The 12,203-nt window shown below is 34.3% G+C and overlaps 1 protein-coding gene across 3 annotated transcripts in view; it reads left to right on the forward strand.

Annotated features, from left to right (window-relative positions):
- The window catches only part of Usp47 (ubiquitin specific peptidase 47), a 104,880-nt gene that overhangs the window by 27,137 nt on the left and 65,540 nt on the right, over nucleotides 1-12,203 (forward strand). For 2 of the 3 annotated variants that reach the window (XM_005380292.2, XM_005380291.2), the window contains one exon: nucleotides 8,708-8,911. In XM_005380292.2, the coding sequence (XP_005380349.1) occupies nucleotides 8,708-8,911 (204 nt within the window). Of the gene's footprint in view, nucleotides 1-2,283; nucleotides 2,344-8,707; nucleotides 8,912-12,203 lie in introns of all 3 variants that reach the window. The other variant, XM_005380290.2, reaches the window with a different exon arrangement.

The following is a 12,203-nucleotide window of genomic DNA, read 5'->3' on the forward strand; positions in this document are numbered from 1 at the left end:
GGATGAAAATCATTTCATATATTTCATATAAGTTATTAGGTATTTAAGTGGAACAGATTAAGCCTGATGTGCTATGTCATCTTGTCTAAAGAGTGAAATGTTTTTCGAGATAAACAATAAATAAAATATTAGCAGGTTTCAGGTGCTATAAGAACTATGGGGGGAAACCTGAGTGAGGAAGGGAGGTAAGTACCAAGGGAATTGTGATTTTAAAATGGTAATAGAAGTTATCTCCTGACTGAGAAATGGCAGTTCCAGTTACCTTTCACTGTGTTATAGTCTGTCTGCAAATCCAGTAACTTTTGCTCGAAGATAGCAATTTGGGCAAGGCAGGGCTGTGGCAGCTTGTTTGTGTTGTGCTAGAGGTCAGCTAGGTGCTAGAAGAATCTGAAAGCATCCTCCATCAAATGTGTGGTGGCTGATGCAGTTTGGGGTCTCATTTGGGCTGAGATTGGAACAGCTATTGGTATTTCCATTTGTCTGCTTGGCTTATTGACACCATAGTAGCTGAGTTCTAAGGCAGGTATTGAGCAACAGCCAGGAGGTGTGTTGCATTTTCTAAACCAGTCTTGGAAGCACAAGAAATCACTAAGACTGGTCTGTAGTAAAAATGGCGTTGAATTAGACTCTTGCTGAGAGTCATGTCAAAGAATTTATGGACATGTTTCAGAGCCACCATAGTGATATTTGAGCCAAGGACGTAAGGCTGTCCAGGAGAAAAGTGTCTAGGTGCAGAAATGTGAAGACCCTGAGCATGGTGGATGCCTGAGAGTTTAGCTTTATTTATGGTGTAGTTCCCACTGTACAGTGTTGCCTCCTTTACAAGGGTTTGTTCACTGCTCTATTCTAAGGGCCTAGAACAGTTTTGACAGCTGGTGGCAGTTAGTACTGTTTTGTTGAAGAAGTGGTCAGCACCCTATATCAAAAATTCTAAAAATATCTTCATAATCTTTGATCTAGTAGTTCTTTCTTTGAGAAATTATAATAAAACGTTCAGATAAGCAATTCTGTAGTGATGGTGCTTAGACTCCTATTAATAGATTAGTTGAATAAATCATGATTTATCTGTAATAGAACAGTGCAATTTTTACACTAAATGTTTTGGCACAGGAAATACTGAGAGATAAACAATTCAAATGATGATGTGTAGAAGGATAAAATTTGGTTAGAAGTTAGCAATCTATAAAATATATCTATATAATAGAGAAGGCAGTAGTAATATATATGTATGAAATTATTAATTGCTGTAGACATTATTGTAGAGTTGCTTTTCTAAAATTTATGTACTGCTATTAGAATTATGTATCTGTTGTAAAAGCAAAATCACGTTTTAAACCAATGTGTTGATCTCTTTTTATATGTTCATATCATTAAAGAGAATAAAAAAAATTATTAAAAATACATTAGAGACGATACAGAGTTTCACTAGACAAGATGGTAGGAATTCACCAATGGTTGCTGTGTTGCATATTGTTCTCTTCAAATCAGTTGCTCAGGTTACCAGATATAAGCATGCAAAATTGGTCATAATATAAAAAATTTTAAGCATTAACTGTTCCTTTCAATAAACCACCAGACATCAGCAGTACAGTTATCTTAGCTATCGTTCTATATACATACATATAAATTTATATATATATTTTTCTTTTTTGCCTGTCTTCTTCGTTTGTTTTTCTTCTGTCCCTCATCCCAGTTGTTCCTTCCTTTGAGCAGTTTCTTTCCCTTTCATATTATCTATTGTACGTTTGGGGTTTTATGTACTCTTTCAGGTTCTTACACTAGGGAGACAATATGATGTTTACACATGTGGGCTCCCAAGAGATTATCTTTTGATTGTGGGTTACTGTTTTATGTTTCTTTATTTTGTAAGAAAAGCATATTATCTAATAAAGAGATTTATATTAAAGGAAAAAGTTGTAAGGCACAATGTTAAGTAATCTTATTTTAAGTATAGCTAATGTAGAAAAACCCAAATTTATAAACTAGCAAAATTAGGAATCTCTTAATTCCCAGTACTGCAAGGAATTGCAGAATTCCCTTTAGTAGATTGAAAATACTTTGTGTCTTACTAGTACATTTGATTTACACATAATTCTTAAGCTACCTCTCCTTGTGCCTGTTTCCCTTGTTAATCTTACTCTTTTATCACTATACCATAAGTTTTTAGTAACCAGAGTGATTAATATATATTTATCACATAAATGTATTTATGTTAATTGTTCTCATTTCACTATCTTCTTTTATAGAAATAATTTATAATTCATTTTATTCTTACATATATAGGATGTGTTTTGGAGATGCAGACAAAATATCTTTGATGAAATGAAGAAGAAATTTTTACAGGTAGTCTGCTGATGTAATTGCTTTAGTGTGGTAATCAGCAGAACAAATAACAGCATGTTAGTATTTTTATTTAATAACAAAGCATGTCTTAAGTTTTATGCTTGTTTGGCTATTTTGTTTTTGTTTTTCTTAATACAAAAGTCATCTTAATGAATTTGTCTCTGATAATCTTTTATTTGTAACAAGTGAATGAGGGGGAAAACTTACAAAAATCATGGAACCTTTTGTTTCGATTTTTGTTATGGTATGTGTCTATTGTTTACAGACATTTGTTTTGCAGACATTTTCTGGAATAGTAATAGTGCTAGAAATTAAATAATTTACAAAGTTGTAATCTAGATACCTTATTTAAAGAATTAAAGTTGTTACCTTCTTGACAGCCTTGTGTGCATTATTCACATCAAGTTCCTTTATAGAATAAAAACTGTTTCCTTAGGTTCCTTTAGCTTTAAGTTTTTCTCCTCAAGCATCCTCTGTTAATTTTTTCCATGTTCCCGAATGTGGCAAGAGATTACTTAGGAAAAGGAAATATAAATAGCATCAAAGTTGGCTGAGATTTGGGATGCGTTAGAGGATCTTAAAAATAAAATATTTCTTGCGTGTAATTTAGGGCCCCGAAGTAACACAGGAATTGTCTCCTGTTAAAATAAAAATGAAATTTTATAAATTTCAGTCAGCAAAAATTCATACTATCAATTCCTTTGTTGAATCTCTGGAAGTATACTAATCATGAACTGTGGATACCTGAAGGGTAATGCTCTAAAGTCTGAATTTCTCAGTTCAAGTTAACTTTTGTCCCAAGAAGTAGAGAAAAGTACTGTGCATGTGTATATGTGAGTTTGCTACCGTGTTATTCTTTCTAATGTCTTTAAAAGAGAAACAGCCTTGAGAGAAAGACAGATTACCTTATGAATGTAGAGGTAAAAAACAAGTCCTTTCATAATGTTTTAATTGTTGTTTTTTTTCTCAGAAAGATATAATGATAATTTTAAATTTTAATATTATTTTCTACATGCTAATCACATGCTGAGCATATATCATCAGTTTTATACCTTAGTTTGTGTTCTACAATAAGAAACATGTAGGAACTATTTTTGTAGATAAAAATTGTGATTTCAACAGGAGAGAACTCAGATTTGAATTTAGAAATATTACAAATATCAAAATAAGGGGACAATGCAAATTTGCCTTCAGCAGGGTCTAAGATTTTAAGATTCTTTCTTCAGATTTTGCTGGGAAGTCCAGCTTTGTTTCTGCAGTGAGCTTAGACACCAGCAGAATGTTCAACATAAACAGTGCTGTATGTAACTGCTGTTTGCTTTATTCTTAGTCTTAAAACTGTGATAGTACTGTGAGTTGTTTGTAAAACAAATTATAATTTTATGATTTACATCTATTTTGTACATGGCTAGATTTTCTGTATAGAAAACTTTGTGCTCTTCTAAGAGCTCATCTAGGTATAGTAAATGTTTTCCTCAATAGAATACATGGCTTAAAAAAAAAAAAGCCCTTTGTATTTGTTTTCTCTTTCACTAGATCTTTTGACTAGTGAATTTTGTCCCCTTCCCTGATTTATGATATATCCCCAGATGTCTTTCCTTAATATTGGATATAGTACTTAAATGCCTTCTTCCACTCCCATCACGTCTTTCCCAAATAGAATTTGTCTGTTTAACTTTCTTTGCTGTGCTTTTACCTATTGTTGTATAACAGCTTGCCCTAAAATTTAGGTATTTAAAAGAACACTTAGTTGGTATACTCATAATTTTTTTAGGGTGCAATTTGAACAAGGGCTTAGCTGTTTATTTCTTCTCCACGTGGCATCATTACCTGGCTCCAGTGGGCTGGTGGGTGACTTCGCATGCTGTGTCCAAGAGGGCTTTGTCAGATGTCAGACACAGTGCTTCCACTGAATGACCACCTTCTCTGCATGGATGGCTAAGGCTTCCACTCAGCATGTTGATCCCAGGGTAATTGGATTTCTTACATGCTGGCTGGTTTGTCATAGGGAAGCCTCTGAGAAGTACGAAAGCAGAAGCTGCTGGTTTTTCAAGGCCCTGCTTTAAGTTATACATTATCACTCTGTCAGATTCCCTTGGTCCTGGGTATTCACATGATCAGCCATACTCAGGGCAAAAGGGAAAAGAAAAAGAGGAAGAGAAGAACCAGTAGTATTTAGCCATCTAAAATCCACCTAAAGATACTACTGTTCTTTTCTTTGGGCATAAATGGTATAAATCTGGAGTAGAACCTCAAAGATATTAAGATAGCTCCCCTAGTTTCCCAGTTCTGAGAAATGTCCTTTTACATTGACGTATTTTGGAAAATTGCATACTTAATTTATATTGTAGAGGGCTTTTTCTGTTGAAAAGCTGTTATAAGATTATTAGTACAATTTATTGATGATATCTTAAGATGGCAGGAAAAAGTATTATCAGTCCCCAAATTGGAGGTGGGGAAAGAGGAAATTTAGTTGGCAGTACTGATTTTGAAAGGTTGATGACATCTGTGGATGGCAGCCACATGTTAGATAAATTATGGGTGAAATAAAGAATGGTGTAGAATACTGAATGTAAAGTAATAATTTATGAGTGGCTATCCTACAGCTTTAAAGAAAAAGAGCATTTTATGTATTTGTTTAAATTATACTAGAATTCAAGTGTAAAATATAACTGGTCTAGATATTTTTAGGAAATAAAGTGCAAAGTTTTAGACACCAGCAGAATGTTCAACATAAACAGTGCTATATGTAACTGCTGTTCACTTTATTCTTAGTCTTAGAACTGTGATAGTACTGTGAGTTGTTTGTAAAACAAATTATAATTTTATGTTTTACATCTATTTTGTTTACATCATAGAAATAATTTTTAAAGTGTAATAAAGCCTATCCTCAGTATCATAGAATTAAGTTATTAATTCATGTATTAAAAATACTTTTCAGCTGTTCAAGTGATGAGTTAGGTTAGTACAGCATAAGAGAAGATTTCACAATATATTTATAAATAAGAAAAAGTTACAAAACAGCATGTATATTCTTTATGGGTGTTTTTTTGTTTGTTTTGTTTTGTTTTGTTTTGTTTTCTTTTCTTTTCTTTTCTTTTCTTTTCTTTTCTTTTACTGTGCTAGGAATTGAACCCAAGAGTGTTGGGCAGAGTAGGCAAGTGCTCCACTGTTGAGCTACCTCCCTAGGCTGTAGTATAAGTATTTTAATTCATTGTTTGACTAAGAAACCTGTGTGTCTGTGGTGTGTAGGAAAATACTTGGGAAGAATATGCAGAGTGAGTGATTTTCTTTGTTTTTGCAATAGTAGAAACTTATCATTGAGCTATGTGCCAGCCCTACCTTCCTTTTTTTTTTTCTTTCTTTCTTTTTCTTTGTCTCTTTCTTTCTTTCTTTCTTTCTTTCTTTCTTTCTTTCTTCTTTCTTTTTTCTTTTTCTTTCTTTCTTTCTTCTCTTTCTTTCTTTCCTTTCTTTCTTTCTTTCTTTCTTTTCTTTCTCTTTCTTTCTTTCTTTCTTTCTTTCTTTTCTTTTTTTTCTTTCCTTCCTTCCTTCCTTCCTTCCTTCCTTCCTTCCTTCCTTCCTTCCTTCCTCTTTATTTCTTTGCTCTTTTCTTTCTCTCCCTTCCTTTCTTTTTTCTCTTCCCTCTTTCTTTCCTTCCTTCCTTCCTTCATTCCTTCCTTCCTTCCTTCCTTCCGTCCTTCCTTCCTTCCTTCCTACCTTCCTCCCCTCCCCTCCCCTCTCCTCTCCTCCCTCTGTTCCCTCCCTCTGCCTGTCCTTCCTTCCTCCCTCCCTCCCTCCATCTTTCCTTTAACTTTTCCTTTTCGTTTTTTTGAGATAGGATCTCACTAAACTTCCCAGGCTGGAACTTGGGATTCTCTTGCCTCAACCTTCCAGAGTGTTGGGAGTATAGGTGTGCACCACCATGCCTGGCTACACCAAAATGTTAATAGTCATCTAAGAAGTCATTTTCTTATTTTTTTTTTATAGTCCTACTAGTTTTTTAAAGAACAGAGTATAATTGTATGTGCAGAAAAGAATGCTGTTATTAAAAGGAATAAAAGGCACACATGAAATTAAATTTTGTGTTTACTGTAGCACAAATCCTACAGATAGGATTCTGTGGAAGAAAAGGAGTCTGGAGTGCTTATGCACTTGCATATTTAGGGAGAGAACGGGGAACTGATAAAGTCTAGCCACATAATGTTGCCACATTACCATTGTTACGTACATAGCTATACTGCTCTTCTGATTTCCAAATTCTTAGGTAGGATCATCTTCCTTGGACCATCAACTCTAACCTGTCCAAAGCTTTAAAATCTTGATAAGTATTTTATACCAAGAACACTTGATTTATTTGGAACTATAACAGTGTTTTTGAAATTATTTTGAGTTGTTCACTCTGTCACCAGTTTTTTTTTAAAGGGCCCATTTTATATTTGTTAGTTTAGGTTTTAAATATGTAATACACAGCTTATATTTACAGTGAAGGCTTTTTTTTTCTTCCTAGAGAAATATATTAGTAATGTTCTTTTTTACTTTTTATTTTGTAGAAATGGATTTCTTGTAATTTTTAACTTAATTTTGTAATTTAAAATCAAATGGATTGTTGGTAATTAAATATTTTGATTTGTCTGAAATATGGTGCTAGCCAATCTGTTTTAAATATTCTTCTATAGCAATTTATTTGTGTTCTAAATTAATTGGGTTAATCTTAATTTATATGATCCCTTGCAAACCCAAAATTTTATATTGCAGAAACAAAGTATAATTGGATTACTTCATCAAACAAACAAAAAACTCAGTGGGTGTCCTGTTTTCACTACTAATCAGTAGTAATTATTTTTAAATGTATACTATAGCGGCAACAAAAGGTTGGGGTTGATTTTGTTGAAAGAAATTCTCGTGTGCAGTTCTTATTTTTGAATTGCCTGTTACAGGGATAGTAAGAGTTCTCACATCTGACTTTCATTACCAGATTTGTATAGTAAAAATGCTTCTCTGGATTGAAGGACTACAAGATTGAAAAAGTTTAACTTACCAGAAACTCATTGCCATTATTTTGGTAAGATATTCTGACTGACAGGCAGGAGTAAAGAGACATTCAAAGATATCTAGAAAGTAGAATTGGTAGGCTTTATGGTAGTATTGGAAGTAGTATAGGAAGATGTTTATCTTAGGTGTCTGGTATTTATTTGTTTATTTTGGTCTTTTTGAGTCACGGTCTCACTATACAGTTCAGGCTGGTTTTGAACTCACCTTGTAGCCCAGGCTGACCTCGAACTCACAGAGATCTTCCTGCCTCAGCCTCCAGAGTGCTGGGATTATAGGCATGCGCCGCCACACCTGGCTACTATCTGGTTTTAGAAGCTAAGTAGATGATAATGCTGGTCATTGAGATGGCCATTACAAGAGGAAGAAAAGGAAAGGAATTTCTCCATTTAAGTATTTGATATAGTATGATGTAACCACCTCCCCTCTGAAAAGTGGAAAAGAGAGCCAAGGATATAGCTCAGCAGCACAGCACCTGCCTGGCGAGCTCAGGGTCATGAGTTCAATTCCCAGTACCCCCCCCCACCCCAAAAGGTGTTTTTCAAGAGCTTCAGAAGGAGCATAGCTTATTTGAGAAATTTTAGCGTTTTTTTTTAGAAATTCTATCACAATTCAGTAACAAGACAAATGTTTTAAAAACGTTTGTCTTGATAGTTACTGAATTATACACTAGATGAAAAAAGAGAATTTGTGACCCTGGTTCATTTCCAGGTTGGCAATTGAAAAGTTTTATTTTTTCCCTTCTCCTGGCTGATTTATTTGGCTAAGTTCATCAGCTCCCAACCCTTTTTTTTGTTGTTGTTGTTGCTGGGAATCAAACTCAGAACCTTGTGCTTGCTAGGCAGGTGCTATACTGCTGATCTATCTCCCTGGCCCCTTCCCAACACTTTGATAAATGAATGCTTTTGGACGTCTGGTCTGTGGGTACAGCAGCATAAAGATTAGACCTGGTTACCTATATCCCTTCGTTAAAGATTTTATAATCGTTAGTCCTTACCTCACTTCTGCAGAATTCCCTTTATTTCCTCAGGAGACCATAAAATCTATGGTTTGACTGTGCTAGCATGGTAATGACACATTTTTAAGTATCAGATTTTGCAATATTGATTCTGAAATATGCCCCAGTTTTTTCAAAACATACATAGTGCTTATGTGTTTGACGTAGCCATTGGAGTGTGTTTCAGACATACTAAATATTAGCACAGAATGGGCTCTTTGTGGATTCTAATACATTTAATTATATTTTATGGTAATTATAGTCATTGTTTTCCTTTAAAGATAAATAATATTTAAAACGTATATTTTTAAATTTCAGATAGAAAATGCTGCTGAAGAACCTAGAGTCTTATGTATAATACAAGATACTACTAATTCAAAGACAGTGAACGAACGGATCGCTTTAAATTTACCAGCATCTACTCCAGTCAGAAAGCTCTTTGAAGATGTAGCCAACAAAGTAGGCTACATAAATGGAACCTTTGATTTGGTGTGGGGAAATGGAATCAATACTGCTGATATGGTAAAACCCCAGGTTTAAAGCATCTTCTCTTAAGCTGCTAGTAATGTTATTATAGCCATTGTTATTGTTGCTGTCACTAATGATTATATTAAATCCTGGCTGTCTTGGTGTCTGCAATATCATAACAACTACAGTAAGAACCAGTGTTCATCTCAGTAACTGGATCCCTCTTCCCTTTGCTGCCATACTGGATTCGGCTTTTGTTGTCCACAAGTTTACATAATGTCACGCCATAAGTTTTTTCATGTATGAAAGGGGACTGTCATAATATTGTGCTTACTCAGTATAAATCACAATATTGTGTTTACTTTTATATTTTTCAATGAAAAGTATATAAATCACACATTTTGTGATCTAATTTTTGAAATAAAAGAAATGGACATAAAAAGGGAGTGAATATAGATATAGATATATATCTCAGTATTAACTAAAATTATCTTTAGGTAACTTACTTATATTTATGTGTTTAGCTGTATTCCTGGATAACATTTTGGTTTTTGTATATTTTCTTTTTCTGTATATGAATATGGATAGCTTTTACTCTCAAGCTCAAAAAATAGTTTTTAATGACTATAGTCTTCTCAGATATCTTCGATGATATATTTACTTTCTTCAGTCTTCTAATTATTCTTGTTTCCTTAGTCCTATACCTTCCTTCGTTTGCTGCTTTTATGTCTTTCATAATGTAGCATTTCTTCATATGTTCAGTAATTCTTGTTTTCTACTCACCTTTGTATTTGAGAATCTCTGTTAACTTCTCTGTGGATGCTGATTAAATTTATTGTCTTGAATTCCTCATTTTTGTGAGGAAGGGATGGGTACGGTGTGTTTGTAATTTGTCCTAGAATCAGCTAGTTCCTGACTGTGAGGTTGGGGGTGATCAGTACCAAGCCAGACAGCACACTCAGCCTCACTGGCCACAGAGCCCTTCCTTTCCTCTGGGAGGAAATAGGTACTGCTGTCTATTGCTTGGTCTAAGGCAGAAAGGAAGAGAAGCCAAATTTTGCAGAATGCCTTTTCCCACAGGCTCACTCTCATGGGTGCCCAGATCTACCTCTGGACCTTAGTGTAGTGTTCCCTATTACTCTTTTACCTCCACAAGTTTTCTCCTAGGAATTCTGGGCCGAGTTTTCTTCTAGTTTTGTTTGTTCATAGAGCCCATCCACCTACTTTCTGTTTTTTAGTTTCTCAGTATTTCTGGATTGTTAAGGGCGTTCTTTGTTTTCCTGCATTGTTGCCAGATTTTTCTTTAAAAAACTATTTTTTTAGACATTTCATAGAGTTTGAAGGAGGATTATTGGTAGACATATGGTATGACCATATGTTTAGGTCACCATTTAGTCCAATCCTGTATGAATATTTAATATGAAAATAAACAATTGCAACTACTAAAATAAAATTTCAGGAACCTTTAATAGACATCTTTCCTTGTGCCTCTTTTATAAAGGAATCAATCTCATTCATGAGGACTCCACCTTTAAGGCCTCCTAAAGGCCCTACCTCTTAATAATTTTGGAAGGAAACCAGCATTCAAAATGTGACAGGGGCATTGATCAGTTTTGCATGAGATGGTAAAGGAGACTGCTGAGTTGGACTTCATCTGTACTAGTAAATAGTTTTTTTTCTATCTCTTATCTTAGTCCACTTTTAGCCTGCATATTTCTGTGGGAATGTTCTTTTTTTTTTTTTTTTGGATACCAGGAATTGAACTCATGACTTCATACTTGCCAGGCAGGTGCTATGCCGCTGGGCTACATCCCTATGTTCTTCAATCACCTTAAATCCTAGCACTGAAGTTACCTAGTCTAGTTCAGAAACCTTCAATCATTGCTCACTACGTACTGCTAAAAAATCACATTCCTTGTTTAATATTTACAACAAACTGTGATTGGTCCTTTACATCTTTGTAATCTTAACTACTGGATATTGAACTAATTAACACCAGTGTCCCATTTTTCCATCTTCATATTTTTGTTTATAGTGCCCCTTTCTGTGCTGTGCTATTGCTACTTTAAGTTTTCCAAGAAAATACCTCTCATGGCAGACAAAACGGTACACATCTCTCCTTCATATATGGAGAGCATAATTAAGTTGTCTCCACAAGAGAATCAAAGATGCTTCGTGTTCCCTGACTTGCCTTTAAAATCATATTTTGTTTTCTATTCCATAATATATACAGTATGTGGATTTTTAAAAACTACAGAACTAATGTTTTAAAGTAGTTGTTTTCTCTCAATATTGACCAGTATTTGGTATTCTAGCAAGATATGGAAAGATAAATAATAATCTTAAAATTTGAATGTTTCCTAGCACACCACCATGAAATTTTTGGTGTTGCCTCTTCTTTTCCAGTTTAAAGGATAGTTGCAAATTGCGGTGTGTCTTCACACATCCTGTTCATCTTTTACCTTTAAGAAGCCTTGCTTAATGTTTCCCCGTGCCTCTTTAAAAGCAGTTTCTTCTTTGAAGTTCAGTGCACTTCTTGTTTGGCCTGAGACTTAACACAGTCTCCTTTTATTATGGTTGTTATTCATTTGTGTGTTCTGATTTGGTAGACTATTTTGATGGCAGAAATCTCATAATATTAATTTCATGTCCTCCATAGATAATCTTCATAAACACTCCTTTATAATAACTTCAAGTAGTTCTATGTTGGGATTACGCATTTCTCTTTTTTTGCTATGGCTTCGTTGCTGCATTCTTATTTGCCTTCCATATATTGCTATACATATGCTTGTTTTTACTTGATTACCACTCTAGCACTCCTCTGAAAGCCAAACCCATTTAGCTGCCAGTCACGTCAAACTCACAGATATGTTTATTGAAGTAAAACGTCTGTATTCCAGCTCTGTCATCTGATCTTTAATGTCTTGCTGAAGGATTTAAAAAGCTCAGCAATAACTTCTTTCCTTAAGATTCAGAGGTTTCTGAACTAGAATAGGTAACATGAGTGCTAGGTTTTCTGTGTCCTATTTTTTGCATGAATTTCAGAATATGAGGTAAAGTTAATAGATAGATTTAAAAGTGTGATTTACTCAACACTTATTTGCACTTATGGTAGTCTTAGTAAAAAGTACAATAGATCTAAAAGTTTATTTACTCAACACTTAATTTTGTACTTATTATATTCTTAGTACAAGGTATAACTGAAAAACACAGTGACTATTTGAATTTTAAAAATATTGTTATAGTAAATGACACATTGCCATTAGTCCCTCTCAGAAGGCTCCTTGCTTCAAACACGCCTAACCCATTGTTCAAGTCACTTTCTGAAGCAGTTCTGGAAGTCCTC

Source organism: Chinchilla lanigera, unplaced genomic scaffold (genome assembly GCF_000276665.1).
Source record: "Chinchilla lanigera isolate Chin_1 unplaced genomic scaffold, ChiLan1.0 scaffold00013, whole genome shotgun sequence".
NCBI classification, from domain to species: domain Eukaryota; kingdom Metazoa; phylum Chordata; class Mammalia; order Rodentia; family Chinchillidae; genus Chinchilla; species Chinchilla lanigera.